This window comes from Hyaena hyaena, unplaced genomic scaffold (genome assembly GCF_003009895.1).
Source record: "Hyaena hyaena isolate Hyena2069 unplaced genomic scaffold, ASM300989v1 scaffold_1528, whole genome shotgun sequence".
NCBI classification, from domain to species: Eukaryota; Metazoa; Chordata; class Mammalia; order Carnivora; family Hyaenidae; genus Hyaena; species Hyaena hyaena.
This window is the reverse complement of record NW_024082175.1, coordinates 142447-170168: the sequence shown is the minus strand read 5'-3', so window position 1 is coordinate 170168 and position 27722 is coordinate 142447. Positions and strand designations below refer to the sequence as shown.

At 62.3% G+C, this 27722-nt stretch overlaps 2 protein-coding genes across 15 annotated transcripts in view; one reads left to right on the top strand and one right to left on the bottom strand.

Annotated features, from left to right (window-relative positions):
• Window positions 1–10680, top strand: part of BRSK2 (BR serine/threonine kinase 2) — a 60416-nt gene extending 49736 nt beyond the window's left edge. For 3 of the 12 annotated variants that reach the window (XM_039224113.1, XM_039224112.1, XM_039224117.1), the window contains 7 exons: window positions 659–866; window positions 1464–1512; window positions 4655–4778; window positions 5984–6164; window positions 6236–6325; window positions 8815–8862; window positions 10039–10272. In XM_039224113.1, coding sequence (XP_039080044.1) covers window positions 659–866; window positions 1464–1512; window positions 4655–4778; window positions 5984–6164; window positions 6236–6325; window positions 8815–8862; window positions 10039–10262 — 924 coding nt within the window. In that variant the 3' untranslated portion in view covers window positions 10263–10272. Of the gene's footprint in view, window positions 1–658; window positions 867–1463; window positions 1513–4654; window positions 4779–5983; window positions 6165–6235; window positions 6326–6515; window positions 6611–8814; window positions 8863–10038; window positions 10273–10528 lie in introns of those variants that run through there. The other 9 variants (XR_005526910.1, XR_005526908.1, XM_039224120.1 and 6 more) reach the window with 7 other exon arrangements.
• Window positions 10681–17990: 7310 nt separating this feature from the next.
• MOB2 (MOB kinase activator 2) overlaps window positions 17991–27722 on the bottom strand; it is a 73644-nt gene continuing 63912 nt past the window's right edge. For 2 of the 3 annotated variants that reach the window (XM_039224109.1, XM_039224108.1), the window contains exons 2-5: window positions 26928–27088; window positions 26421–26514; window positions 19820–19944; window positions 17991–19059 (exon numbers count right to left, since the gene is read on the bottom strand). In XM_039224109.1, the coding sequence (XP_039080040.1) occupies window positions 18749–19059; window positions 19820–19944; window positions 26421–26514; window positions 26928–27088 (691 nt within the window). In that variant the 3' untranslated portion in view covers window positions 17991–18748. The remainder of the gene's footprint in view (window positions 19060–19819; window positions 19945–26420; window positions 26515–26927; window positions 27089–27722) is intronic. The other variant, XM_039224110.1, reaches the window with a different exon arrangement.

Below are 27722 nucleotides of genomic sequence, written 5' to 3'. Positions count from 1 at the left end.
GCCCCCCTTTCGCCCACTGCTGGGGCCGCCCGCGTTGCCACTGCTCTTGCTAACTGCACGTTTTTGTTTTGTTTTGTTTGTTTTCTCCTGTGTTGTTTACTTTTATGGCACACGCTCCCACCCCCGCGCCTGCCTGCCTGCCCCCCTGGTCCTGCCTTGGGGTCCTGCTTGACGTTGCTTTCTGGTTCTCCTGGTGCTGTGTGTGCATGCCGGGCGGGGGCGGGCGCATGCACGGTGGCCCCGGGGACACCTCGGGCTCTGATCCCTGCCCTCCGCGCCTGCCCTGTAGCCTGTTAGAAAGTTTGCCCTGCCCCCCCCGCCCCCTGAGAGCCCCTTCGTGGCCTGCCCCCTGGCCACCTCCGTGGAGCCTGAAGCTTGTCGGAGCGCCTCTCGGCCCGGACACGCCCTCCCTCCACAGGCTGCCTCTCGGCCCAACCCCAAGACCCAGACCTTGCCGAGCAAGGCCAAGCTGAGCGACAAGCCGCTGCAAGGCACCAAGTCCAACCCACTCCCGGCGGGCACCCAGGCCCGACCCCCTGTCCCGGGAGGCCTAGGGCCCCAGCTGGCCCTGCCCCCGGGCCCGCCGACCATGCCGGCCCCCACCCGGGTCCCGCCCATTGGGACTGAACCGAACACCAAATCTGTCCCCACCATACAGGTGACCCCTCACCCCTCTCCAAGGGGTAGTCCCCTCCCCACCCCTAAGGGGACGCCCGTGCACACGCCCAAGGAGAGCCCGGCGGGCACGCCCAACCCCACGCCACCGTCCAGCCCCAGCGTCGGAGGGGTGCCCTGGAGGACGCGGCTGAACTCCATCAAGAACAGTTTCCTGGGGTCACCCCGCTTCCACCGCCGGAAACTGCAGGGTAAGCGGAGGGGAGGGGGACCTGTGGGGCAGGCGGGGGGGGGCCGCCCCCTCCCCACTCTCCTGGTTCACCCACCGAAAGCACCCGGCAGTGGCCTGTGTTCTCTAGGCCAGCAAGGGCCCCCAGGCAGTAACCCCGATGCGCCTGCTTACTCCCGAGCCCGCCCACGGTGTATGTCGAGGGCCTGGCGGGCATGGGCAGGCGGGCTACCTGAGCCCAGGGAGGAGAGCCAGCCGATGGGCGGTGTGGGCAGTGTGGGCGCTGGCCCGCGGGACGGGGCAGTGGAGGCTGGCCTGCTCCTGTGCGCTGGGCGCCGAGGGCCGGTTGGCACTGCCTGGCTGTTGGAGCCTGCAGCACAGCTGGCGGGTGGCGTGGGGGGCCGCTGCTGTCTGTCGGGCGGCAGCGGGGCTGGCTGGAGGCCAGGGAAGGCAGGGCCCGATTACAGCACCATGGGACAGCCCCATGGCCCTAGGCTCTGGTGGTGGCCAGGAGAGCGTGGGGTGGCTGCCAAGACCCCACCGCGGCCCGGGGGATCTCTGGTGAGGGGAGGGCAGAGGGTCACCGTGCCTTCTCTCCCTGTCCTCCCCGTGTGCACAGTTCCAACACCCGAGGAGATGTCCAACCTGACACCAGAGTCGTCCCCAGAGTAAGTGGCCGCGTGCTCAGATGCCGAGTGTGCAGGGAGGCCGGTGTGGACCCTCCCACGTGGCAGGCTGGGGAGCCGTGAGGACTTTGGGGTAAAGCACCCCAGCCGCTCCAGGTCCTTGTCCCTTTTCCCTGGGAGCCTGTGCTCGCCCCAGATGCCCCCTCCACCCCCTGCCTGGGGACACCTACCCTCAGAGCTCTGTGTCCCTGCACTGTGAACGCCAGGCCGGGGAGCCAGGTCTGGGGTGGGGAACCTGGCCGGAGACCAGGGAGGGCACGGCCGTGCCTTTCATACTGGCGGAAAGCCCCCGGCTCCGCTCGTGGAGGCCTGTGGGCCCTGAGCCCGAGCCCTGGTGGCCAGGCATGCTCGCGACTCCCCGGGCACAGGCTCAGCCCTGGACATGCTGGGCACAGGGGGCCTGCGAAGGACCGGCCTGTGGTGCTCGCGGTAGGCAGACTCCAAGGAGAGGAGCACTGGGCAGAGCTGAGCAGGGCTCTCCAAGGGCAGAGTGGAGCCCAGAATCATCCAGAAATTCGGGAACTTGTCGGTATGGAGGGTTTCAAAGCAAAAACATGGTGCTGGCCGAGGAGGAGCCACCGAACGGCGTGGCGGGCAGCGGCGTGGGGAGGGCGGCATCGTTCAAGGCCAGGCCCAGACCGAGCCCTCGGCTAACCATGGCCAATAAGGAGGCAACGGGCAAGCAGAGCCACCCCACGGCTGGCCTGAACTGCGGCAGAGACCCTGGAGGGCCCGTGTCCCCACCTCTGGGCCCTTGTGGTGGCCTCCGTCCCGCAGCCCTGGCAGGATGGCACGAACAGGACACGAGGTGTGGATGCGGGACAGGCCAGCGAGGGGAGCAGGGAGCCGCCATGGCCTCACACGGGCAGCCCATTCGAAGGCCGTGGTCTTGCTGACCGAGCAGGGGGTGCCGCCAGGGGGCGTGTGGTGCCCGCAGGCAGGGTTGACGCCCGGGCCGCTGCGTGTGCGGCTGGCGGGCCCCACGTGCTGGGCTGGGGACAAGCTTCCGCAGACACCCCTGTGCCAGAACTGTTGTGCTCGTGGACAAGCTAGATCCCGGAGCACCTGATGGCGTGAGGCCTTCCCATTCTTGGGTCCCTCTGAGGTCTCGTCCCCTCCTGGAGGTCCTGAGGGGACCCAGCGGGGGCACCCCCACCAGGGAGGCTCGGCGCAGTTAACGCCCCAGCGCCGCCTCCTCTAGAGGACGTGCCTGCCGGCAGCGTGTCAGTCAGGGCCCCCCACGCGGTGGGGTGCGGGCGCACCAGTGAGTACCGTGGGGCTGGTGGTTTTAGGAACTGGCTCACGTGATTGTGGGGGCCGGCAGGTGGAAATAATCGGTCTGGGTGGCGTGACGGCCCTGAGTGTGAAACGTGCAGGTGGAGAACCCGTGCTGCCTGTCAAGACTGCAGCCTTTCCTCTTGAAGCCTTCACCTGCTTGAATGAGGCTCACCACATCCTGGAGCGTGGTGTGCTTTACTCGGAGACGCCTGGCTGCCACGTCTAAGCAGCAGCACCTGACAGCTGACCGGATGGCCCAGCTGACCTGTGAAGTTGACTGGCAAGAGCCTCTCTGGCTCTCTCGGGCGCGGGACTGTCTGTGCCCAGCTGCCGGGCTCCCGAGTACAAGCAAGTCACGTTGTCTCATCAGCGTGACTCTTCTATCGTCTCTGCCCAAGAGTAGAAACAGAAGCCCCCCGTGGGGTCCAGACCGACTCCTGAGTACCGCCCGGGCTGCGGGCCCCAGGCGCAGGTGCTGGGGCGGGACCTGCCTTCCAGAGCGAGGGGCGCAGGGCAGAGAGCTGGCGGGACGCAGGATGTGGGGAAGGACGCACCGCTGGGTCAGGACCGCCTGAGGCGGCAGCCGTGGAGACGGGCTTTGTTGGCAGGCTCAGTGGGCCTGGAAGCGGGCGGGAAAACGAGCGGCGGCGCCTCAGGACCAGCCGTGAGAGCCCCCCTGGCGCCTCGGACCCCGGGGCTCGCCTGCGGCCGCTGCCTCCGCATCAGCCTGCCCGCCGGGCCCTGCCTGAGCCTCGCTGGCTGGCTCGAGGTCTGAAGGGGGGTTTGATGGCTTGACGGGCGGGGCTCGGGGCCCGGGTCCCAGACGCGGTGAGAGCGAGAAGCGGCCTAGCACACCTCTCCAAAGCTCAGTGGCTTCAGCAACGCGCATCCCCCGCCTGGCTCTGTGGGTCGGGGCTGGCACAGCCTCGGGGTCGAGAGCGTCGTCCTCTCCAGGGTCCTGCGCGTGGCTGTGGGCAGGGCTCTGGCCTCCCCATCGTGCCAGCCGGCTCCTTCCCAATGCCGTGGGGCGTGGGGGGGGGCTGCTAGCAAGCAGGAGTCACAGCCTGTGTCACGTGTCCTGGGAGGCGACAGCTGTCACTCCTAGGGTTCCCAAGGGAGGGGCCGGCACAGGCGTGTGAATCCAGGGCGCAGGACGGTGGGGCCAGCTGAGGGTCTCCCACGCTGGTGTGCACTGAGCGCGCGGTGGCCCCAGAGGCAGGAGGGAAGACAAGAACAGCAGGGAAGCCCTGGGCGCCAGTGGGGTGCGGGGCTGTGTGCGGGGGGACGCGGCCCCTGGCCTGCCCAGTAGAGCCGCTGGGTTGGAAGCAGCCTCCATGTTCCATGGACTGACCGGGAGGGGCAGCAGGGATGTGGGCGGCCAGGTGGCCCCTGGTCCTTGAGGACAGAGAGTGGCCCCGGGGAGCCAAGGTAGCCTCGGCAGGTGGGAGGGGCACACAGCATCCCGGGCCCCCAGCCCCTGTTCTCCACGCAGTGTCTCTCCCATCCATTTGTCCACATGGGTGCAGAGTCCCCTGGCCGGCCCCGGCCCCCCGCGCTGCACCCACTCCCCATGCAGCCCCAGGACAGGGGGCACCTTCCTCAGGGATGGTTTAGAGCAAATTTCCTCAAAACTTGGGGGCTGAACAGTAGTAAGGCTGGGCTTTAACCTCTGCGGTGGGTTCTGCCCAGACCCAGGCGGGCCAGAGCAAGAGTGGGGGATGGGGATGGGGCAGCCAGGCAGTGAGCCAGCATCGGCCTGGAGGGGAGCAGGGTGCATCCCCAGAGGCCCAGCCAGTAGTGAGCAGCCCCTGATCTCAGCAGCCCCGCCCCCGCCTCCCTCCCCCAGGCTCGCCAAGAAGTCGTGGTTTGGGAACTTCATCAGCCTGGAGAAGGAGGAGCAGATCTTCGTGGTCATCAAGGACAAGCCCCTGAGCTCCATCAAAGCCGACATTGTCCACGCCTTCCTGTCGGTGAGCCTCCCCCCGCCTGGATGCGCACGACACATAACCACTGGCTTCCCCCTGCCCTGGCCGGGTGGGCCCCGGCCCAAGGCGGGCAGCGGGCTCTCGTTCAGAACAGGCCTGGCTGTGCGAACTGGTGTGTTGGGGGGGGAAGGGGGGTCAGGTGCGCACAAGACAAGTCGTGCTGGACTCAGAGTGGGGCTGGGCCACGAGGGCTGGGGGCGCTGGGCCTGGGGGTGAGCCCCGGGGAGTGACGCCTCCCCCAGACCGGCAGCCACGGAGCAGCTCCCCCGGGTCTGGTGGGCATACTGGAGGCCTCAGGAACTGTCCCAGAGACCTGTCCGCTCTGTGCTCTCTGCTCGTCTCCCCCCCCACCACCCGGTGTCTCTGACGGGTACGTTCAGGCCCTGGGTGTGTTGCCTTTGTCTTTGTGAGAGCTTTGAGCATGTGGAGCAGAAAAGCCCTGCAAGTTTTCTTCCAGGGTCCTGTAGGGGCCTCGCCCGGTGCGGGGTCCCCCAGGATCACGGCACCCCTGCAGCTCAAGCTGCCACCCCAACCAGGGTGAGCAGGACCCACCAGTGCGGTTCCCTCCACTCGGTGCGGCCTCAGCCCTGCCATCCTGGCTGCAGCCAAAGTTCCCTTTGGGGGAGGGGACAGCTTAGACCTCCGACCAGAAATCTCTGGGGGCCAGGAGAGGCCAGCAGCAGGCTCGGGGTGGGGGGAAACCTGCCTGTCTTCCTCCCTAGTGCCCGGGTCTGCGTCACCTCCCTCCCCCGCCCCGCCCCAAGCCCTCTGAGTGCTCCTTCCGTGCGTGCGTGATGGGGGTTCAGTCGACAGCAGAGCCCTGTCCTAGGGGTGACTCCTCCCAAGGCAAGACGGCTCCTGGGTTCGTCTTCAGGGGCGTTTCCCCTTGCTCCCCGTGCCCCGGGTGCACAGGGGCCCCTCTGGCCGAGCTGAGGGCCAAGTGTGTCATCCTCAGCAATGGTCACGTGGCCTCAGCCTCGGGAGACACCTTCCCAAAACGCAGCAGAGGCTTTAGCCCTTGTCCGGGGCCTGCGCCGCCCTCCCTGCCCCTCCCCACCCTCTCCTCCTCCACTCAGTTCTCGTGCCCCAGCCCGCACGGAAGTTCAGGGGTAGAGGCTTCTCGCCCGGGTCTCCGGGTGGCATGGAGGACCGGCCCCTGCACCGCACTCACACGCCCTGCCGCCCTGCAGATCCCCAGCCTCAGCCACAGCGTCATCTCCCAGACAAGCTTCCGGGCTGAGTATAAGGCGACAGGGGGCCCGGCGGTGTTCCAGAAGCCGGTCAAGTTCCAGGTGGACATCACCTACACCGAGGGAGGGGCAGCGCAGAAGGAGAACGGCATCTATTCCGTCACGTTCACGCTGCTGTCAGGTGAGCCGCTGGCCCGGGGCACGGACTCCAGGCTGACCCTGGGCCTGGGCATGACCCCCTCTCTCCCCCAGGACCGAGCCGCCGATTCAAGAGGGTCGTGGAGACCATTCAGACCCAGCTACTGAGCACACACGACCAGCCCTCCGCCCAGCATTTGTCAGGTGAGGCGGGGGCTCAGCTCGGGCTGCCCTGCGGGCTGGTGAGCAGGGGTGTGGCCCCTCCAGCGTGCCCACCTCCCTGCCCCCCCGGGGGGCAGGGCCCTCCCCGGCGCAGTGGGCCGGCCCGTCTCTGCACACCCAGGGAGGTAGGGCCCAGCACACCACACTGAAAGGCGCCTCTTGTCCACTGTAGAACCCCCCCCGCCAGCGCCAGGACTAAGCTGGGGCGCTGGGCTTAAGGGCCAGAAGGTGGCCACCAGCTACGAGAGTAGCCTCTGACGCTGGCAGGTAAGGTGTCCGGCCCCACCGCAGGGGCAGGGAGGGGGCTGCGGGCAGATCCTCTGGCGAGAGCCAGACTGGCCCCAAGAAGGGCACCCTGTGCCCGCTCACACATCCAGCGGCCAGTTCCCCGCCCTGGACAAGCCGTAGAGGCCCAGCACCCAGGCTGAGCACCCGGACACGGGCAGCCTGGCCCCAGGCCGGCGAGAGCAGGCTCGAGAGAGCAGTGGCCAAGGTCCTGCCCGGGAGCCGGCCGCCCTCGGGGCTTCCCCACCCGAACCCTGTGAGGCTGGGGGCCTTACGCCCACACTGGCTGACACGCGGTGGGGCTGCCTGCTGCCTTCCCCGTGACAGGCCTGTGATCGTCTGGCCTTGAGCAAGACGAGGGGGCCTGAGTGCCCAGAGGAAGAGCTCCCCCCAGCTGGGCCTACGGGGAGTGTCACACAGGGCAAAGGGGCTGCCCGGTCCTGGAGGTGCTGGGGGTCCGAGAGCCCGAGGGTCCATACCTCTTGGCACCTGGTAGGGAGCGGGCAATGTGCCCGCTCCGCTGCAGGGGTGGGTGAGCCCGTGTAGGGCTGGGTGGGCACGTGCACACCGTCCGTTAGCAAGGGTGTGCGGCTCCTGTCCGGATGGTGGTAAGGCACTCGCTGCCATGAGGCCCGAGTCTGGGTTTAGGGTCTGGGGAGCACAGTGACCAGCAACCAGCCCTGCCTTTCTGAGCTCCCCTCGGGGGCCCTTGTCCCAGCCTGGTGGGGTCCCAGAGGCCAGACCAGCCCCACCCATCCACCCTGCCCCTGGCCATCCTCATTCCATTGTATGTGTTTCACCCTTTTCACCCCCAACGTGTGCCTCCTCACCCCACTGGCGGGTCAGGGCTGGGGCGCCCCAGCATGGAGTGGAGCCAGGCTGGCACTGGAGGCAGGGAGCAGGAGGGGCCAGTGTCAGGTGCCTCTGGCTCCCTGAGCCTTCAAGGCCTCACATCAGAGCAGCAGGGCTGATAGAGGGGAACTGAGGCCAGGGAAGGACAGAGCTTGTCCAGGGAGGTGAGCAAAGGCCTGGTGTGCTACCCAGAGGGTACCCAGGCCTGCCCCCGGCTGGGTCATTCTGCCCATCAGCAAGGGTCCCTCATGCCAAGTCCCAGGCACAGCAGTGAGCTAGGTGCACACCACCCTTCCCCTGGGCTCCAACCCCCAGTCCTGCCCCCACCCCAAAGCGGGGGCCCCTGTTTAGTCCTGACCCCACTTAGCCCTGTTCCCAAAGCTATGTCCCTGCAAACTCGTGGGTACCTCCTCTGGGCTCCAAGCCCATCTCCCCTGACCTCCTTCAGGGGGCCTGGGACCTGGGGAGCCCAATCCAGGACGCCAGCCCATGCTGTCCCCAGGCCTCCTGTACCCTGGCCTTTCCCAGCACCCTCCCTCCCAGTCTGGGTGCTCTTGTCTGTCGAGCTCAGTCCTGGAGCCGCTGTGAGCAGGGGGCGGAAGCGGGGGCCCCCTAGCTACTAGGGCAAGAGACCTGGTGGTCACTCCTGTTAGGGAAAGGAGGCCGACAGGTCACAACCCACCCAGCACAGGCCCCCATGAGAGCCTGGAGGAGCCCCACACTCGAGGCCCCTGTGGCACCAACACTCCCAGGCCCAGCAGAAGGGAACAGGGTGCCAACTCGAGTTGAGGGGCAGATGGGAGCCATGCAGCTGCCTGAGCTGCAGAGGGGCAGGGCGAGGACACACAGATGGCCAGAGGAGACCGCAGCCAGAGCCCTGAGCTTCTCAGTTCCAGAGCACGTGTCTTGGGCCCCGGGCAGGACAGAGGAGACAGAGAGCCAGGCAGGCCCAGGACACTCAAGGGGTAGGGCCACATCCTGCCCTCAGGCTCTGGTGGCATCAGGACCCTCTGAACAGGATGCTGCCCCCCACTCACTGCCCACAGTCTGAGCCTGCCACACCCCATCCCACCCCACTGGGGCCGGAACCTGCCCGGCCTGCCCCACCCCCTGCTCTGGGCTCCACCCCCCCCAGCCTCCTAGCCGCCCCCTCTCTCTCCAGCGTGCCAGCCCCAGCAAACCACCCTCCGCGCCTCCATGGCCCTGCCCCCATTCTGGGCTCTGCCCCTCCCTGAGGGCCTGGCCAGAGGCTGAGGGTAGTGCCTGGCCTGGGGTCCAAGTGGGAAGACTTTTTCACACATCTCCCTCCCTCCTTTCTCCATTCTGTGCTCCAGACACCACTAACTGTATGGAAATGATGACGGGGAGGCTTTCCAAATGTGGTAAGAACCCCTCACGCTCACTTGGGATCCCCCAGCCTGTCACCCCCACCTGCAGCCTGCTCCTGGCTGGGTGCTACTCCTGCCACCCTTAGGGCCATCCTGGGGTCCCTGTATACATGTGGGACCCAGACGCGCACACTCGGGCCCACCCCGCCCCCTACCTCTGCCAGGAGCAGCCTCAGTCACCCACCCTCTAGGGCAGCCACTGGCGCGGCCCTAGGGTCCAGGCAGGCCAGTAAGGGAACCCAAGACTCAGATCAGTAAAGGGGCCCCACACCCCAAGGCCAGCAAGGGTCCCTTCTGTGGGCTCTGGCCTGGGGTCTGGGTGGACTCCAGATCTTGGGCAGGAGGCTGGTGTAAAAGCATTCTGTCCCCTGAAGGGGTGGGGTGGGGGAGGGTGCTGTGCACACACTCCCCTGCCCAATGCTCCGGGCCGGGGAGGCAGGTTTAAGAGGTAGAGCAGAGGCACCTGGACAGTGAGAACAAGGCCCTCCCGGCTGGGGGTGGTCAAACCATTTCTGCCCTCTTCCTCTGGCCCCCAGGACGTTCCCTCTGGGATCAGGGCCCCCACTCTGGCTGCCTGCCCCCAGCCCTCCCACACCCAAGCTCTCCATGCCTGTTCACCCATCCGTCCATCTGTGTGTCTGCTGCTGACCTCTGTGTCCATGCGGTGCTGCCCGGGCTGGCCAGGGGCCGGGCTCCAAGCCTCCTGGGAGGAGTGTGGCGGGCACACTGGCTCCAGCCCCCCCCAGCCCAGAGAAGACTCCCTGGTCCCATGCAAGGGGCCAGCAGGGGGTCCCAGGGTCCTGCTCAGTCCCGGGGCATGTGGCAGTGGTGGTCTTTCTGCCTCAGTCTCCAGTGTGGGGCTGGCCAGGTGGCGAGGCCGTGGGGCGGAGGAGGGGGACGCGCGGCTAAGGTGGAGGGGGGCCAGGGCCTCAGGGCCAGGCCTGGTGAGGGAGGAGGGGTCTCTCCACCTGCCTGCCCCCTCGCTTGCTGCCCACCCGTCCCCGCCTGCCACGCCCGGCTCAGACCTCATCTCGTTGGGTTTTCTTTCTCTCGTGGAGACCCTTTCGTTCATTTGTTTGTTTGTTCTCTTTCTCTCTCCTTACCCCCTTCCTCTTTCTCTTTTTTTTCTTTTTTCTTTTTTCTCTTTTGTCTTCTGTTCTGTGTACCCAGGCAGCCCATTGAGTAACTTCTTTGACGTAATTAAACAACTTTTTTCAGACGAGAAGAACGGGCAGGCGGCCCAGGCCCCCAGCACGCCCGCCAAGCGGAGTGCCCACGGCCCACTCGGTGACTCCGCGGCCGCTGGCCCCGGCCCTGGAGGGGACGCCGAGTACCCAACGGGCAAGGACACGGCCAAGACGGGGCCGCCCGCCGCCCGCCGGGAGCAGCCTTAGCACTAGCCCCCTCCCCCAGCACGGCCCTGACAGGGGCCCCCAAGGCCGCCCCGCCACCCGCCCGCCTGCCCTCCGTCCGCCCGCGTGGACCCGGGGCTGCGCCCCTCCGCCCGGCTAGACTGTTGCGGAGCCGGGGAGGAAAGGAAAGGGGGCACCGGGGGCCAGCGCCTGCGGCGGGGCCCGCCCGTGCTCGCTCTCTCTTTCTCTCACTGTCTCTCTCTCTCTGCCTGTCTCTGACAACGCCACTGTTTCCGCTCTGATACCAGGAATTATCCCGAAAAGCTAACATGTCACCTCCACGAGGCCGTCCTCTGTGCTCCGCGCCGGACACCGGCTGACCGAAGGCAGCTGCCGCGGACCTGCCCTCTCTCCTCTCCTGCTGCTGCCGCCCGCGGCGAGGCCCCGCCCACCCGCGCGCCGCCCCGCCCGCCCGCGGCGAGGCCCCGCCCACCCGCGCGCCGCCCCGCCCCCCGCGGCGAGGCCCCGCCCCCCGCGTGGCGGCTCCACACCCCGGCCGGGACTCGTGGCGACCTGGCCGGCAGGCAGGGCCGCGGCGGGCGGGGCGGCCTCCCCCCGCACGGCCCCTGCCTGCAGCTGCCCGCCCCGCCGCCGCTCGCGCCCACCCGCTCCTCCGCTCGCCTGGGGCTGCGGCGTGCTCTGCGCTTGGCCACCCTGCCTGGCCCGGGTGGACCCAGACCCTGCAGGCACCGGAGCCGCCTGCCTGCTCCAGGGCTGGCCGAGATCAGTATTATTTATTTGCTCTTTTAACTTAACTGAGTTTCTTTTACTTCTCTGTTCAGGGAAGGGGCAGCAGCAGCGTCCTGCCGTCTGTGTGTCTTGGGCAGGGTGGGGTCTGGGACGGAGGAGGCGCCCTGAGGATGGAGCCGTCGGAGCGCCGGGGAGGGGGGCGGCGGGGGCAGCCGGTGGATGCAGCGCCGGCAAGCTACTGTAAACTTTAAAGAATTCCTGCAAGATATTTTTATAAACTTTTTTTTCTTGTTTGTTTTTGGAAAAGGGTGTGGGGGTGGGGGGAGCCGCTGGGGCAGGGCTAGGTTTTGTGTTCAGGTCTTTGCTCTTGGTTCTTTCTATATACATACACATATATATATTTAAAGAACGGCGCGGTTCGCTCTGTCCCATGTTCTGTCCGGTTACTGTGTAGAAGCAACTCCAGTCCCATGGGGGACCGGGCAGGGCACTGTCTCCCAGCAGGATGGCCCCTCCGTCAGGCCCAGGCTGGGAACCATCTTGGTTTTGTGTCTGAGAGTGCAGGTAGGAGAAAGGCCCTGGGCTGGCTCCCACACACAGGACAGCAGAGGCACCGCAGGGTTTTTATACTAAAATGACAAAAAGTTAAAAAAAAAAAAAGAAAAAAGTTGGCAGCGTCCTCCGCAGTGTGTGTTCTCTGTACACAGCAAGGTCACGGGGTGTGGCCGCCTCACTCCGTCCCTGTCCCCAGCTTCTGCTTGTTTCTGTTGGTGGGCCCGGTTCCTCCAGGCTGGCACAGGCCCTGTGGTGCTGAGAGCACCCGGGCGCCCGGCCGCCGTCGGGGGCCACCAGGCCAGCGGCGGGCCAGGATGGCAGGTTTTGATTGCATGCCTTCGCTGTAACGAGTCCACTTTGCTTTTGGTGTCTCTTCTGCCTCCCCCACCCCTGCCCTGCCTCCCTCCCATCGTGGATAGCTTTTACTGCTTCTGTTACATGACACCCCCCCCCACCACAGGCTGGGATTTCAATACATAAGAAACAAACAAACAAACACCTATAACAGCGTAAGCCGCGCGGTACAAGCGGGAGGGGCTTTTCCAGAGACCGAAGACACCGAAAGCAATACCTCTTGTTCGCCTTCCTCTTTTGTACTCGGGACACACGCAGACTTCACGGAAACGAACAAGCCCCACCCAGTGTATCCCCTGTCAAATAACTGTGAGCAACCTTAGTTCTGGAACAATAAATTCCTTCAGTAAAAATACCCGACGCCAGTCTCCGTCCAGGCGGGGGTGGGGCAGGGATGTGGGACAGCCGGGTCCAGCTCTTGTCCCCAACATGCACTCCTCTGGGCTCTGCCGGGTGTGGATACCCCAGGTGAAGAGGACAGCCTCCTGTGCCGAGTCAGGGACTGCCTCCCAGACTGAGCAGGGATCACATGCTGGGCTGGGGGCAGGGGAGGCCCAGAGGCACAGGGAGGCACTGCCTGAGGCTGACATGGAGCAACGCCCTGCCTGGCCACTGCAGCTCTGCTGCCACCCTGACCTCATGGGGTCACCCTGGCATCCGGAGGATGAACCTTCTCTGCTCCTTTCTTGCTAAGGGGCAGATGGAGCGCCATGACCCAGCCCCGGAAGTGATGGCCGAAGGCTGGCTGACAGCCCTGGGAAAACCTGGGCTGGCCTTTCCCGCAGAGAGGAACGGCCCCCAGCCATGCCCACCACGCCTGCCGGCCACATGGGCACCATAACCATGCACTGGCCAGCCACCCCCTTTGCTCCTGCAGCATGAAGGAAGGGTCCAGACCGCACCAGCTCCCGGACTGCCCAGCCCCAGTCACGCGGGAGTGCTGGGCGTCTACCACGCAGCCCTGAGGATGGGTGAGGAGCGGTCCTCGACAAGCGGTTGGAACAGACGCCGCCGCCCGCGGAGCCCTCCCAGGCCTCCCACACAGGCACCCGCTCCCCGTATGTGAAGATCAGGCAGTGTGGCCACGTGGCTTGACGGCAGGGCCTGGCTGCACCCAGCTGTCTCTCCAGAGGAGGGTCCCGCCGCCCCGGCACTGACACTTGGGGCCGGGTGGTTCCCGGTGGCAGGGGCTGGCCTGTGCTCTACAGAACATCAGCATCGCTCTGGTCTCCCCCTGCTTGGTGCCTGTAGCCGCCCCCCACCCCCGCGTGACAAAGCCACTCCCCGAGGTGGCTGTGTGGCCCCTGGTGGGCCGGGTCGGCCCCGGAGCCCACGCTCCTACGCCCTGTGCCATCTTGCTGGAGCAGAGTGCTGCCGGGGCGCCAGGCACCTCTGCTGAATGGCGGCCTCCAGCTCCGCTCAAGGCCCAGGACGTGACAGAGTCTGGTGACGTGGAGCTGGGTGGGCTCTTCCTATGCCGGCCCTACAACAACACTGTGCCTTTGAGGGGGGTGGGTCCCCGGAGGGTACTTCCGCGGGGGAGGGGACAGGCTCCACTGCAGTCACTGAACTGCGCAGTGGCCCTCGAGCTGCAGCTCAGAATCAGGTTGAAGGCAGGGCTTCGGTTGCTCCAGTTCAGCTGGGCATGACCGCAGAGCTCCTGGGGCCTTGGGTTGGCGGCCGTGGGAGGGGTTTCCCTGACCGGCGGTCCTGCATCCGCTGTACCGAATGAGCAGCTGATGCACAAACCTCACCCATCTCCCCTTGGCCCTCTGGACACCCGCAAAGCGCCAGCCTTCCCGGGCCACGTGACGGGAATCCTGAGTGTCACGGCACACCAACACTCACCTGCAGCCTGCTGCCCGCCCGCAGCACCCCTTTGGCAGGAAGGCCCCGGCCCGCAACCCTACTTCTGACGCCAAGCTCTCTCTTGGTTGTAAGACGCAGAAAGCAAGGCAAGCAAAGCTGAAGACTGTTAGTATTAATATTTACTAACATAAAGTACATATAAAACTTACTATGTAACAGACACTATCCTGCGCACTTCACACTGAGCGCTAAGCCAGTCTTCGCGCTATGTCTGTAAGGCACAAATTGAAATGGGGACTTAACGCGGAAAAGGAGACGGTGGTGGACCTAGCACCCAGTAAGAGGAGGCCTCTCAGGACTAACTCGCAGTTCTCCGTCACTGACACACTGGGTGCCAGCCATTGCTGGCCTGCAGCACCGGTGATCAAATCCATGGCTGTGCATGCACCAAAGTCCTGGTGGGGGCGGGGGGGAGACAGTCTAACACATGCACCCCCTCCAGGGGCTCTGAGTGCCAGCAGGTGGCAGGGCCAGGGTGGAGGCCTGCGAGGGGGACGTGCTTTGCTCAGAGCTGGCCCTAGACTGCGTGCTGACGGCTGACAGTGGAGGCAGAGGGCCCCCAAGGCTCCTGAGCTATGAGATGGAGCACTTGCTAGTGTCATGAGGCCTCAGAACTTGGAGAGGTGGGCGCACCCTCAAAGTCCCACAGACCAGCTCCAGGGAAGGGTGCTGCAGCATCCCTGCTCACCCACCACCCACGCCAGGGCGCTCACCACCAGCAGCGGCTCAGCCCTCATCAGTGGCTCTGCCTCCCCCTCTCCCTGCAGCTCAGTGACGGCTCCTCTCTGCCCTCACCCCAGGCCACCAGGTGTTGAATCACCAAGTCCGATGCCCCACCTCATGGCTTCTCCTCCCCCTCGACGCTTCCCCTTCCTGGATCCACCCCGCTCCCCACCACCTCAACTCGAATTTCTTCTGGTGTGATTCATCGAGGGGTGAAGGTTAGCAGGGAGCAGAGGAGATGGCCAGTGACAGGAAGACAAAGAACCGGAGGTGAGCATCAGGGCGGTGATGCCAGCTGGAGGAGAAAGGCCGCTGGGACAGACGGAGGTGAGGGAGGGGGCACCTCTGACCCGGGCAGCGCGCCAGCCTGGGGCTCAGGTGGGATGGCAGTCTATGTTGCTGTCTGTTGAGCTCATCCTAGGTGTCAGGTGCTGGGCTAAGTGCCTTCAGAGGCCGTCTCCTTGTGCCCTCAAAACGGCCCCCCGAGAGCCCCACAGCCCACCTTCAGGAGGTACTGGTTTCGCACCTGCTGGAACAAGTGAGCACGAACTCACACCACCACCGGCCATTCTCTCAAGCTCTGCAGGGCAAGAATGGGGTCTCGCTGGGCTAAGATCACGGCCTCGCCAGGGCTGGCTCCTCCTGGCGGCTCTCCTGTTCCCTGGCCGCCCTTCCCAGCTTCCGGGGGCGCCTGCCTCCCTGGCACAGCGCCCTCCTCCGCCCTCAAGGCAGGGGGAACAGGCTGAGACCTCGTCCACCTTCGGCTCTGGTTCCCCTTTTTCCGCCCCTCTTCCAGCTTTAAGGAATTCTGTGACTACACTGGGCCCAGACAATCACTGCATCTCAAGTCAGGCTGGTTAGCAGCTTCACTCCATCTGCAAGTTTAACCCCCCTTTGCTGTGCAGGGAACATGCTCACAAACCCCGGGGACGGGGGTGTGGACGTTTGGAGGAGACCTCATTCTGCCCCCTGCAGACTGCCCTCGAGCACACCCATCTCACATGGAAAATACACTCACCCCACACTCTCAACAGCATCAAGTCAAGCCCCAAATATCATCTAAGTCACCTCAGTCAGGTGATCTGTCCTAGTGCAAGACCCCTTTCCACGTGCCACCTTTGACACTAGAAATGCTACCTGCTTCCAAAATACAAAGGTAGGACAGGCACAGGACATTTCCATCCCGAAGGGGAGACAGTGGAAGGAAGTGGGCATCACTGGGCCCAGCCAGGAAAACTCCACGAGATGCCGTCAGGGCCTGGGAATAACTGTGTGGCTCAAGGTTCTCCCCTCTGGGCTCACAGCTCCCCCTGCAGGCCAAGCCAGGGTCTCCTGCCCATAGGACCTGGGGGTCAGCAGCTCCGACTCCCTCCTCCCTGTGCACCCTTGCATCCTAGCTGGCAGCATTTCTGCTGTGTGAGATTCTCAGGGACGGTGTGGGTCTCTTGTATACGCCGTGGGGATTCGCTCCACCACACAGGAGGTGCCTCCAGATCCTTCCAAGAAAATCTTTTCTTCTGTTTTGGCTTTTGCTGAGCGGAAGGAGGTAAATGGCTGTTGGTCACACAGGACTGATCGCCCTGACCTTGCTGGTCTTGCCAAGGTGTTAACCAAAGGCTGTCCACCTCGACTTGTTCTCTAGAGCACATTTTCTGACCGTGAACCTCCTGTCCTTTGGCTCGGCTGAGAAGTTCCCAAATCGCCAAGTGTCAGGTCCCTTTTGTTCAAGAGCTCTGCCTTCCATCTGACTCTGGAACTCCCCCACCTGCCTTGCCACCATGAGCAGCAAGAAACGGGACCGCACCGCTACCTTGCCTGGAAATCTTCTCGGCCAAACATCCTGCGTGGATGGATCCCAAGTCCCGCTTCCCCAGAGCTAAGGGGCAGGACTCGGCGGAGCTTGCGGCGAGGCAACGCCACACGTCCGGCCTCTGCTCCCGCTGACACGGGCCCTCGTTTATTCCAAGTCTTGGGCAGCAGACACGTCAACGTCCAAACTCCCTTCTACCAATCGTCTTGCTTCAGAAAACCGAGTCTTTTTCTCCTGTGCCCCTCGAAATTCTTCCAGCCTCTGCCACTGCCTCACCCCAAGGCCACTTCTAAATGTTACATGTTTGCTATGGTAGCACCCCACCCAGGGACCCAGATCCACATTTCTTTCCTATCCCCGCTGTGGCCGCTTACCACAAACCTACTCGTTTGCTCATGGCGCAGCTTCGGAAGACTGAAGTCCAAGACCGTCCCCACCGGGGGACCATCCTGTGTCAGCATGGCTGCTTCATTGTGAGGCTCAGCGGGGAGAAAATGTTTCCTTCCTCTTCCAGCTTCCTGAGGTGCTGCACTCCGACTCAGGGCCCTTGCTCTCCCCTTCGTCAAGCCTGTCCTTCCTCTGCTGATACAGACCCCTGTGTGGACTCCTGTGCGGTTTCTCGCCTGCCAGGACAGAGCTAACAACGGGGTACGGGTAGGTAAGTGGGCAGCCTGTAAGGGCACAACTGAGACCCCACTCCGAGTGTGCCCACTGAAAGTTGAGTCCTCGGCACGCAGCCTAGCTGCCGGCGGGACCGGGACCCGGGAGCACCTCTCCGTGTGGTGGCTGAGATGCAGAGGCGAGAAGGTTTCCCTGAGGCCCAAGTGGGCCGGATGCTTGGGCCCTTGCAGCAAAGAGCCAGGCAGCTGGAGGAGAGCACAGGGCACTGCCCTCACCCTCGGGAGGTGTGCAGACTGGATCTCATCCTGGCTGCCTGTCCCTCCCTGGGGAGACTTTCTGAGGCCCTGGGACCAGTGCTGTGCCCACAGCCCCCGTGCACCCAGGGATTCCACGGCTCCTTCCTGAGTCAGAGCAACACTGACCACGTGTGTGTCCTGGGCACCTTTCTACAGACACAGATGTCGTGCGTGTGCACTCACACACAGAGACCACCCCCCCCACCGTTTATGGGGGTGTGGGGGCTGAACGGGACAGCAATCCAGAGAAGGCTGTCCCCAGGCAAAGATGTCAGGGCAGGGCACCCTCTTCCCTCTCCTCTGCCCGCACAGGACTTAGACCGACTCCAGGGTTCCCGTTAGGTACCCGTCCCTCCCGCACCTGCTCCCCAAGCCCTGCCTTGCACCTGTACTCACTCTGCTTCCGAGCTCTCTCCTATGCTCACCCCTCGGAGCACACTGCCCAGGCCAGAGCTGGCCCTTGCAGCAGAGCCCCCGGGGGTCAGGCTGGCCAGGAAGCCCCCCAGCCCCCGCTCCAGAGCCCGGGAAGGCACAGTATAAGAGACGAGACCAAGGCCCCCCTGGAGACTCAGGAAGCAAGGCATGAGCCCCACATCCCCAGCTTCCCGAGGTCCCGGGGGCCGGCTGTGGACACAGGTCAACAGGGGAGCCCATGGTCACCCCTGGCAGGAAGGGCCCGGCCTGGGGTGGGCAAAGACCACGTGAGGGGGCCAGGAAGCAGGCCACCCTCAGTCTCACACTAGTCCATGCACCCTCAGCAAGGGTCGAGACGCCGAGGATACACACAGGCGCTGACCTGAGAGAATTCTTTTTATTACGACCGAACAGGTGAGCCGAGCAGGGACACCCAGCCTTCCGCCAACAGCCGCTTCTCCACACAGGCCGCTCGCCCAGGCACCTCAGTCCCAGGCCCAGCAGTCCAGGGGCCCTCGTGGGCAGAGGGGCGGGAGGGAGGGGGACACGGCCACAGGGTCAGGGCCCCTATGGGGCACCCCTGGCCACCCCTACCCTACCCCACCTGCTCTGAGCCGCCAACAGCCAAGATCCAAGCAAGGCCGGGAGAGGGAGGTCTGCGGGGGGACGGGGGGAAATCTCTAGAATAACCCCACCTGCAAACAAACCAAAGTGAGCCAGAGTCCCTCCTGGGAAGGAGCCCCAGCTCTCACTGGCATATTTCTTTCAAAACAGCAGAGCCCTCAGGGGCGGTGGGGGCAGGGGCCACACGGAAGACCAAGGAAAGGAAAGCCCCGCGGGAGGGGGAAACTCAGACTGGCAGTCCCATCAACGTTGTCGAGCAAACGAATGAAATCCGAAGGTCCTTCTTGACAAGCGGCACTCATCCATCCAACAGGACACCCCCGGCGGGAACCAGTCCGTCACGCGGCCTGCCAGCGTCCGGGGAGCCCACACTCAGTGTGCCCAGGCCGGGTTGGGGGGGGGGCGTCAACCTCTCAGACCTCCCGCCGAGCGTGCCCGGGACGTGTGCGCGCACACGCAGGCACACGAACCACCGTCTCTCTGCACACGTGCACGCCTGTCCAGCCGGGGGCTCACCTCTCCTTCACGTGGTTCTGTGCCCCCGCGCTCCCACCGCTGGCCCCGTCCCCGCCGCCCCCGCCGCGGCCCCCGCCGCTGCACAGCACCTCCGTGAGGTCGTCCATGACGGCGGTCTCTTTGGGGTCAAGCAAGTTGAACTCCCTGGCAAAGAGGATGAAGTGGACGTAGAGGGTGTTCAAGTGTCCGTGTAGCTCAAGGGCCAGGGTCTCCTTGAAGTGGGACCAGTAGATGTGCGCCAGCACGTGGAACAGGTACTTGCAGATCTTCTTCACCAGGGACTCGAAGGAGCTGGGGAATTCTCTGCCTGGGGAGAGAGTCCACGGCATCACCCTACACTCCGCTCCGGCCACCACGCCCCTCCGAGCTGCCACCAGTCAGGACGGGGCTGGCCGGACCGGCTGGGCAGGCTCCAGGCGCTTTCTGCGGGAGCCGCCTGGAGGGCACCCTACCTGCCACCCTCTCCCCACCCAGCAGCCCACTGGCAGGCGCTCGAGTGACCCATCACCCTGGGCCTGGCTCCCGGAGCTGCCTGCGAACTGACCCGATGGGTGCTTGACGCTCTGGACCGGCTGCCTCTGCGTCAAGGGGCCCGTCACAGGCCCCCCCTCTAAGCCTGGACCCGGCCCTGGGGTTATGCTTGCTTCCATGACGGATGCTCTTGCGCTATGTGGCCCCGGCCACAGAGGACACTGGGAACCAAGGTGCATGGGACCTCCTGCTAGCCAAGCGCCACCCTCTGGCAGCTCTGTATTGTCCTGGAGCCCAAGCCGGGATCTGCCCAGGTTGGGATGTGGCCACAGTCCCTGCTTGTTGGCCGGCAAGTCCTGAGTAAGGTGGACTGCCACGGCCCCAGCCATGCGGGGCGGAGTGGGTGGCAGAAGCCACAGGTCCCAGAGCCTAGGGTGGGGGTGGGGGTCTTCACCCAGGCTGAGCTGACCCCTGCCAGAGGGCGCCTGCCTGGTTTTACACCCCAGGTCACATAGCTGCCCCTCCCCATGGGTCTGTCCCCCGCAGCCAAGCCCACCTAGCAGGGAGGAGCACCCAGCACCAGGGGAGGGACGTACCGTACTTCGTGGGGAACACGTCCTCATCAGTCACCAGCTTCTGCACAGAGCTCATGACAAAGTCGACGTACTGGGGAGCGGTGCACTTGACCTTCTTCCCCCGCTCATCATACCAGTAGTACTGTCTGTGGAGACAGAGGCGGCCAGTCATGGCGCCATTCCCGCCACAGCCTCCATGCTAATGGACAGGCCCTGGGAGGAGGCCAGCCCTCAACAGGAAAGGGGACTCGGCCCCGACTGCCACTAGCACCAGAGCCACCCACTCGGAGGTGGAAGGTCTGGGGTGTGACCAGGGCAGAAGGTGGCACTGCAGAGGGCAGGCCTGCCCCTGGGCACTGCCAGGCACCCGCAGGGAGGCCAGGCTGCACGAGCTCCTGGTGCCGCGTGCCCCACAAGGCCCAAAAACGGGCCCAGGCAGGGGGGCTGGTCACGAAGAGGCCCTAAGAAGCTGGCTAAACTCCCTGGTTTCCCCCAGGAAGGAAAACTCTAGCAAGGCCCTCCCGTCAATTAGAACGCCTGCCCTGGCACCCTCCCCACCACAAGGTGGCTCTGCCTGACCCCTCTCCTGCCTGCCCAGGCATCAGCGCAGGTGCTTCAGAGCACCTGAGGACACCCACACCAAGCCCTTTTCTGTGTCACTCTGGACAGCCTGTGGGCTCCCCATGCCAGGAAGAGCAGCCCGGCTTCTAGGGGCCAGGCTGAGGCCCAGGTCTGCAGTGAGATCCAGAGGACAGGGCCCGGTGCCCGGGCAGCATCACAGATACCTGCTCCACCGATTCCCCTGCCCCACGTGATGGCAGACACACCTAGCCACGGGTGCCAGCTTCAGCAAACACAGCTGAACCCAGAAACTGAAACATGTCTCCACATGTGCGGCCCTGAGACACTGGCTCCCAAGGGACACTGGGGACCGGCCAATTCAGAAGCAAGGAAGAGGACACGCTCCGTTTCCAATGTTCCTCTTGTTTTCATTTTAAATTGTCACACAGTGAAGATGACCTGTGTGGCACGTGGTCCCAAGCTTTTCACCCAGGCAGACAGCTGGGTGCCTCCCACAGCCAGGCACGGCTCCTGCTGCCCTCCTGCCCGCCCCGCCCCTGGTCAGTGCCCCGCACACCGGCGATGTCCTGAGCCAGGGGCTGACCCAGCCACGTCTGCGCGCACCAGCGGCCCCTTCCTTCTCACGCTGAGGTGAGCTCCTGCGCGACGGTGCCGGTGTGTCGGCCGCTCGCCGGCTCAGGCTGCGGCATGCACTCCGGGGCGGGTTCCCAGGGGAGCACAAGCTCTCACTTGCCTGAGGTGGACACTCAGGACTGGAACTGCCGGGTCAGGCAAGGGGAGAGCGGCGCTTCGGAAGAAGCCACCAAATCACTCCGGGGCTGGCTTCCGAGTCCCTCTGTGGCTCCGCCACCCACATCCTCACCAGCGCTGCGCCAGCTAACATGTGCTGTGGCAGGGATGTCTGAACCCCCATCCGACCCGCTGCTCGAGGGGCTCATCTGCTCTCCTGCATCCTCTCTGCTGGCCTGTGTGTCCAGGCCCAGGCCCACCAGTGACCAGGTTGTCTTCTTGCAGAGGAGCTGTGGGGCTTCCAGACATATTTTGGGCACGGGTCCCTTCCTGGGTACGTAGTCAGCCTGTGGTTTGTCTTTTCTTCCTTGTGACATTGTCCTTCTCTGAGCAAAACTTCTACATGTTGATTATGCTCAATTTACTTATTCTGTTTCATTAACGACCATGCCTTGTGTCACGGCCAAGAGCCCTTCACCTAATGGTAGATCATGAAAACTTCCTCATTTTCTTGCAAAAGTTACATGGTTTTACAATTTAGAATCCATTTGGAGTTAATTTTGGGATGAAGTGTTGGGACTGGGTCAAGATTTACTCCCTCCCCCCACCCTACCAATGACTAGTTTTTCCACAGCTTTGGCTGAAAAGGCTATCCTTTCTGCACCAAACTTCTTTTGCATCTTTGTCAAAAATCAAAAGGCCACATTTGTGTGGGTCTATGTTTGGACTCAGCTGCCCCCTTGATCTGTGCGTCTGGTCTTCTGCCCACGGCATGTGTTCAGTACTGGGAGGTGGGGTCCCTCCAGCTTTACTGCTCTTTCCCCAAAACTGTTGTCAAGGCACCAGCGGCTGCACCCTCCACGTATCTGGGCCGGCTCGTATGCACCCACAAGGTCTCTGCGGGGACTCCGACGGAGTCTGCCATGAACAAACAGGGCGGTCTGGGAGAGCTCCCGCTGGAGCTAGTCAAGTCTTCTGGGCCACAAGCAGGGTGTGCCTGCCACCCGTGCAGGCCTCCAACCGCGCTTGCCAGAACCTTGCACTTGGCAGCATGCGCAGCCTGTGTGCACACCCTGTGTGCCCTGAAGCACTGTGCTGTCCCCAGAGCCATTGGAAACGGCGCGGTTCTCAGGAGCTGGGGTTCCACCTGTATACCGCTTAGCATTTTCTACACGGTCATGCTGTGTAAAAGTGACAGGGATACTTTCATTTTTTTATTTTCCAGTTTGGACTCCTTTTGTTGCTGTCTTCTTGCCTTACTGAATTGCCCATCTTGAGTGAATTTTGGTATTTTGATTTTACCAATGAATGGGTCCATTTAAACTATCATATTTATGTATGTAAGGGTTTTTTGTGATGTTTCTTTAGTATCTGCTGAGTTTTTAGTGAAACCCCCTTCATTCCTTCTACTGATAATCTGCACCTTTTCTCTTTGTCAATCTTGCTAAAGGTTTGTCAATTTTATTGGCCTTTTTAAGAAATTGGCTTCTGGTTTCATCGATTTTCCTGTTTTCAGAAATCACTTGACAATTTCTACTCTATTACTTCCTGTCTTCTGCTCAATTGGGGCTTATTTTGCTCTTTTTTTCCGAGTTTTTTAATATGGAAACTTCGAGTACTAACTTGAGAACTTCTTTCAGAATAAACCCTAACCCGATAAATGTCCCTCCAGGCACAGCCATAGCTGCATCCCATCAACTCTGGACTGCTTTCATTTGTGCTCTGTTTAAAACATTTCTAATTCTAAGACTTCCTCTATGACCCGCAGATTATTTAGAAACATGCTAACTTCCGAGTGTTTGGAGGTTTCCCTGTTATCTTTCTGTCACTCATTCTAGTCTAACCCCACGACGTCAGGTAACTGGCTCGGCATGATTCTGATTCTTTCAAGTTAGTGAAGGACTGTTTTGTGAGCCAGGATGTGATCTATTTTGGGGACTATTCCATGTGTGCTTGGGAAGACTGTGTCCCTCGCTGCCGGGGGTGAGAGGCTCACCAGCCCACCCGACGAGCCCGCAACCTTGCTGACTTGGTGTCACCGGCTCCATCTGCCTCTAGGACAGGGGCACTGAGACCCCTACTCTGATTTTCAGGATTTTTTGTCTGTTTCTCTCAGTTCTGTCTATGTCCTTTATGGAAACGCTGCTGCCTGGAGCACATGCATTCAAGATCAATACTCCCTGATGAATGGACTCTTCTGTAAACGTGCACTCTTCTCCTTTACACCTCGTTATCTACTCTGCTCTGAGCTCTACTATGTGTGGGATTAATACAGTCACCCCAGCCTTCTTCTGTTAGCATTCTGTTGATACATCTTCTCTCTGCTTTTAGTTGTAATCTACCCACGTCACTGCCTTGTGAACGCCGTAGAGTTGGCTCAGTTTAAAAATCCATTCTTACACAGTGGAGCCCTTTTATCTGTGTTTTCACCTTCCATGGGGTCGATCCCTCGTGGTGAACCAGCGTCCAGAGGCAGATGCTCCTTTTCCCCACACAGTGGCAGAAGACGGAGAAACAATCCAAGGCCGCGTCATGACGCCCGCACCAGCCTCTAGCCTCCTCTCCTCACGCAGCCACTTCTTCATCTCACACGGTCACAAGAACGTGGGTACAGTACAACTAGCTTTCTTGAGACAGTGAGCACATGAGCACTTTTATCATAAGATACAGTCACGGTGGTCGTATTATCAGTTATTATTGTTACATTCTGTGCCTCATTCATAGGTTACATTTTGTCACAGGCACGTGCGCACACACACAGGGGTCAGTGTGGTCTGTAATTTGAGGCCCCCAACAGGGTCCAGGGGAACAGCCCCTGAGCAGCCTGGTAATCAGCATGTCTGCAACACGGACATTTGCTGTAATTTCTGGTGCGTCTGAATTTAAGTCTGCCATCTTCTGTCTACTACTTACTCCCCTTTGTTTCTCACCCTCTTATTTCTTCTTTCCTGCTTTCTTTTGGGTTACGTTTTAGTATTTCCTTTCAATTTACCTTAGAATTTGGCTATGTCATCTACACAACTTTTACAGAGGCTTCTCCTAGGAGTGTAAAATAATACATGCTCAGTTTTCCATGCTGTACTGAGAGCGCAGGCCCCCGCGGGCTGCTCCGTCTGGCCCACCAGACAGGTGTGGCTTCGGGAGCTCGAGGGGGGTGGTCCCCAGCCCCGTCTCCCTTGCTTTGGGACCCTTCGGAAGCTCCTGTGGAGCAGGCTGGCTGGCAGTAGGCACATCAGTCTTCCTCCTTCGGAGGAAGGTCTGTACTTCACGTAACTCTGGAAGAACAGGTTTCCTTGAATTCTGGGGCGACTAACTGCCTTTTCTTCACTTTAAAAACGTGGTGGGGTTTCCTTGTGGCCCAAGGCTTCTGACAAGAGCCATAGTCACCCGCCAGTGTCCCCGCAGGCACTGTGCTCTGTGAAGGCCTTCTCTTCTCAGCTGTTTCGTGATGGCGCATCGGTCTGTCCTACTTGGACTTCACTCAGCTTCTTGAATTTGTAGGTCTGTGTCAGCCACGCCTGGAAAGCTTCCAGCCATTATCTCCTCAAATACATTCTCCTCGTGGCCCTTTCTCTTCACCTTCTGGGACTCCAAGATACCCTCTGGTACCCACCCCTAGGGCAGCGGGAGGGTGCAGACAGGCCTCGGCCTCACTCGGGGCCCCAGGCAGACATGCTGGTTGGTCCCGGGGAGCAAGCAGCTCTGTGGAGTGGACCTTTTGCAAACCTGCCTTTTTCTCTTAAACTAATTGGATATCAAACAACCGCTAGGAAGGGGGTTGAGCCTGCCAGGCCCTATAAGTCTATAAAAACCCTGTGAAGGTGGCCACGGTTGAGAAGAACAAAGAGATGTGGGCTTAAAGTCCCGCCAGACTCCCAGGCTCACACAGCAGCACCAATGCCCAGGTGCAGGCCCGCTCAATACCAAGCCATTCGCTCTTTCAAGGAGTCTCTCTCTTCTCAAACACAGGGATGCCAAAGAGCACAGGGAGCAGAGGACACCGGCTTCCCCACCCGCCCACCCTACCGATCACCCCTGGCGCTGCCTGGTCAGGCATAGCCAGCAAGCATCCTACTGAGCACGCTACAGGCACGGCCCCTGTCCGCTGCCAGCACCTACTAGAGGTGTCTACTCTAGTAGTAGAGGGTCTACTCTAGGGAGGGCACTTCCCTCCCACATCAATGTCCTTCTGCCTCCGGCTCAACAGCCCCACCCTGCCCTGGGGCACCCCCTCCTGTGGCCAGTGGGGACACATGTAATGCCTGGGCTCCCATCGGTGGCTCTTTCTGGGTGACAGAGTGGAGAGCCGGCTACTGTCTCCATTTGCTCCCTCATGACCCAGCCCTGAGCTGTGACCTGCTGGGCCACAGGAGCTGGGTCTGTGCCCAGGAGCCTGGCCAACAGCTGTGTCAGCAGGAGGGACTCAGGACAGCACATGAAGCGTGTGTTCGCCAGCAGAGCCAGCAGCTCACGTGTGCCTGCATCAGCCCCTGACCTGCAGCCCTGACAATAAAGAGGAGGGGTGAGAAAGGAGCTTCCGTGCCTGTTCCTCAGTCACAACTGCCCCAGGCTGAGCCCCAGCATCTCCAGCCTCTTGTCCAAAGCCACCTTCCATCCCTTCTGCCATCAGGGACCAGCCATGCCGTGTGGTGACTCTCCTGCCCACACCCCAGTCAGAGTGGCTGCAAATCCAGCAGGCTGCTCCCTGCTGAGGACACAAATGTGCACAAGCTTCCAGAAGAGAGAGACCAGCACCCAAGCCCACTGGAAACTCACTGAGAAGGCGACCCGGCCCCACAAAGCCAGTCAATGAAGAAGGCACCCAGTGCCTTCCTCCAGCCAGTCTCTCCCTGTCCCCTCCTTCACTCCCTCCACACAGAGCAGGAGCTCATGGGAAAAGCCATCCCTTGGGGGCTGGCGGGCTACTGCCTGAGCAACTGACTCTTGATTTCAGCTCAGGTCATGATCTCACGGATTCAGCCCCCCATCAGGCTCTGCCCTGAGCGTTGTAGCCTGCTAGGATTCTTTCTCTCACTCTCTCTCTCTCTCTCAAAAAAAAAAAAAGAGCCACCCTTCAACTGGACACCTAAGTAAAGCAGCTTCATGACGCTCTGCTGTCTTAGGAGACCAAGCTGGGCACGTACTGTGGGCGCCCCTCCCTGCCACCGCCCGGTGCCTCCCCTGGCTGGGCTCTGCTTCTGGTGTCCCTGCCCCATAGGGACAGGAGATGCAGCCCCCACGCCATCGGGAGACCCTGCCCGGGTGCCGTGAGCAGGTCCAGGGTCTGAACTGCAGCCTGGCAGCCACTCACGTGTTGCACACGGCCATCGTCTGGCAGGCCTCTCCCGTGCAGAACTCGGAGATGGTACTGTACTGCAGGTTGACATGGTGGAAAAACGTGGTGGCTGCAAAAGAAGAGAAGGGGCAGGCGTGAAAACCACTACCACAGCCACAAGGAATGGCACGCCCTTCCCTGGGCCCGGAGCAGCCAGCACCTACCACAGACAGAGCCACACATCCCAGCGGAGAGCACCGGCCCTGGAAGCCGGCCGCCAGCCACTGCTGCGCGGGCCTGGGTGGCAGCTCGGGCAGCGCCAAGCTGGGCAGAGAGCCAGGGGCCACAGAGACCGAGTTCCCTCCGCGGGGGGTGGGGCAGGTGCACCTTCTGTGACCCTGAACCCCAGGCCTGCCTGGCAGGCGGAGGTAAGATCCACCCTCCCATCCCGTGGGCCACGGCCTTCCCATGACCTGGGCACTGCTGGCCTCGCAGCCACACTCCCGCCCCGCAGACACTCCCCGGCACGGCCAGGACACGCACTGTTGCTGGCCAGCCACTCGTTGAGGTCGATCTCCCGGGGCAGCACTACCAGCTCCTTGAAGCCGACATCAGTGATTCTGGACTTGGTGTACTCAGGCTCCAGGTACATCTTCTTCTCCTCCGCAGCAGGTTTCTTTCCATTGGGCTTTGCTTTAGACTTCCTGCCAGAGAGAAGGGAGCAGAGGGTCACTGCACAACAGATGCTGGCACAGAAGCCACGCGCTGGGCCAGAGATGCAAGCGGGACACAGGCGGCTCGGAGCCCACTGAAGGGGTGCGGAGGCCACGCTCTCAGGTTCCACCCGCCACATGTGGCACTGTAGCCATCTTGGCCCACAGGGCCACCCGGTGGGACCTAGGGAGGAGCATCCCTGGCCCAGGCCCCGATCCTTTCGTGCAGACGGCCCAGCGGCCCACCCTTACAGAGCACTGACCACATGCCAACACAGACCCGGCTCCCTGCACGACCCCAGGCTCCATCCCAAGCACACGGTGCAGGTTCCGGGCAGGGGCAGAGGGAAATCTGCTCTAACTACCACTTTGCACCAAAAGGTTTTTGTTTTTGTTTTGAAAAATAGTTCTTTTCCGTAACAACATGCTGTCATACAGAACAGAATGGACTTGTTATAGCTATTTTTATAGGACTAAATACATTTCTTTTGAAATGTCTTTTGTTTTCATTCAAATCCAGTGAGCATCAGTAGCTAAGCCCTGTGAACCAATAGTTCTTGGTGCTGAGGGGGCCCCTCCTTGGTGGGGGAGCCCTTAGCCTCAGAACCAGCCTCCCACCAGCGGC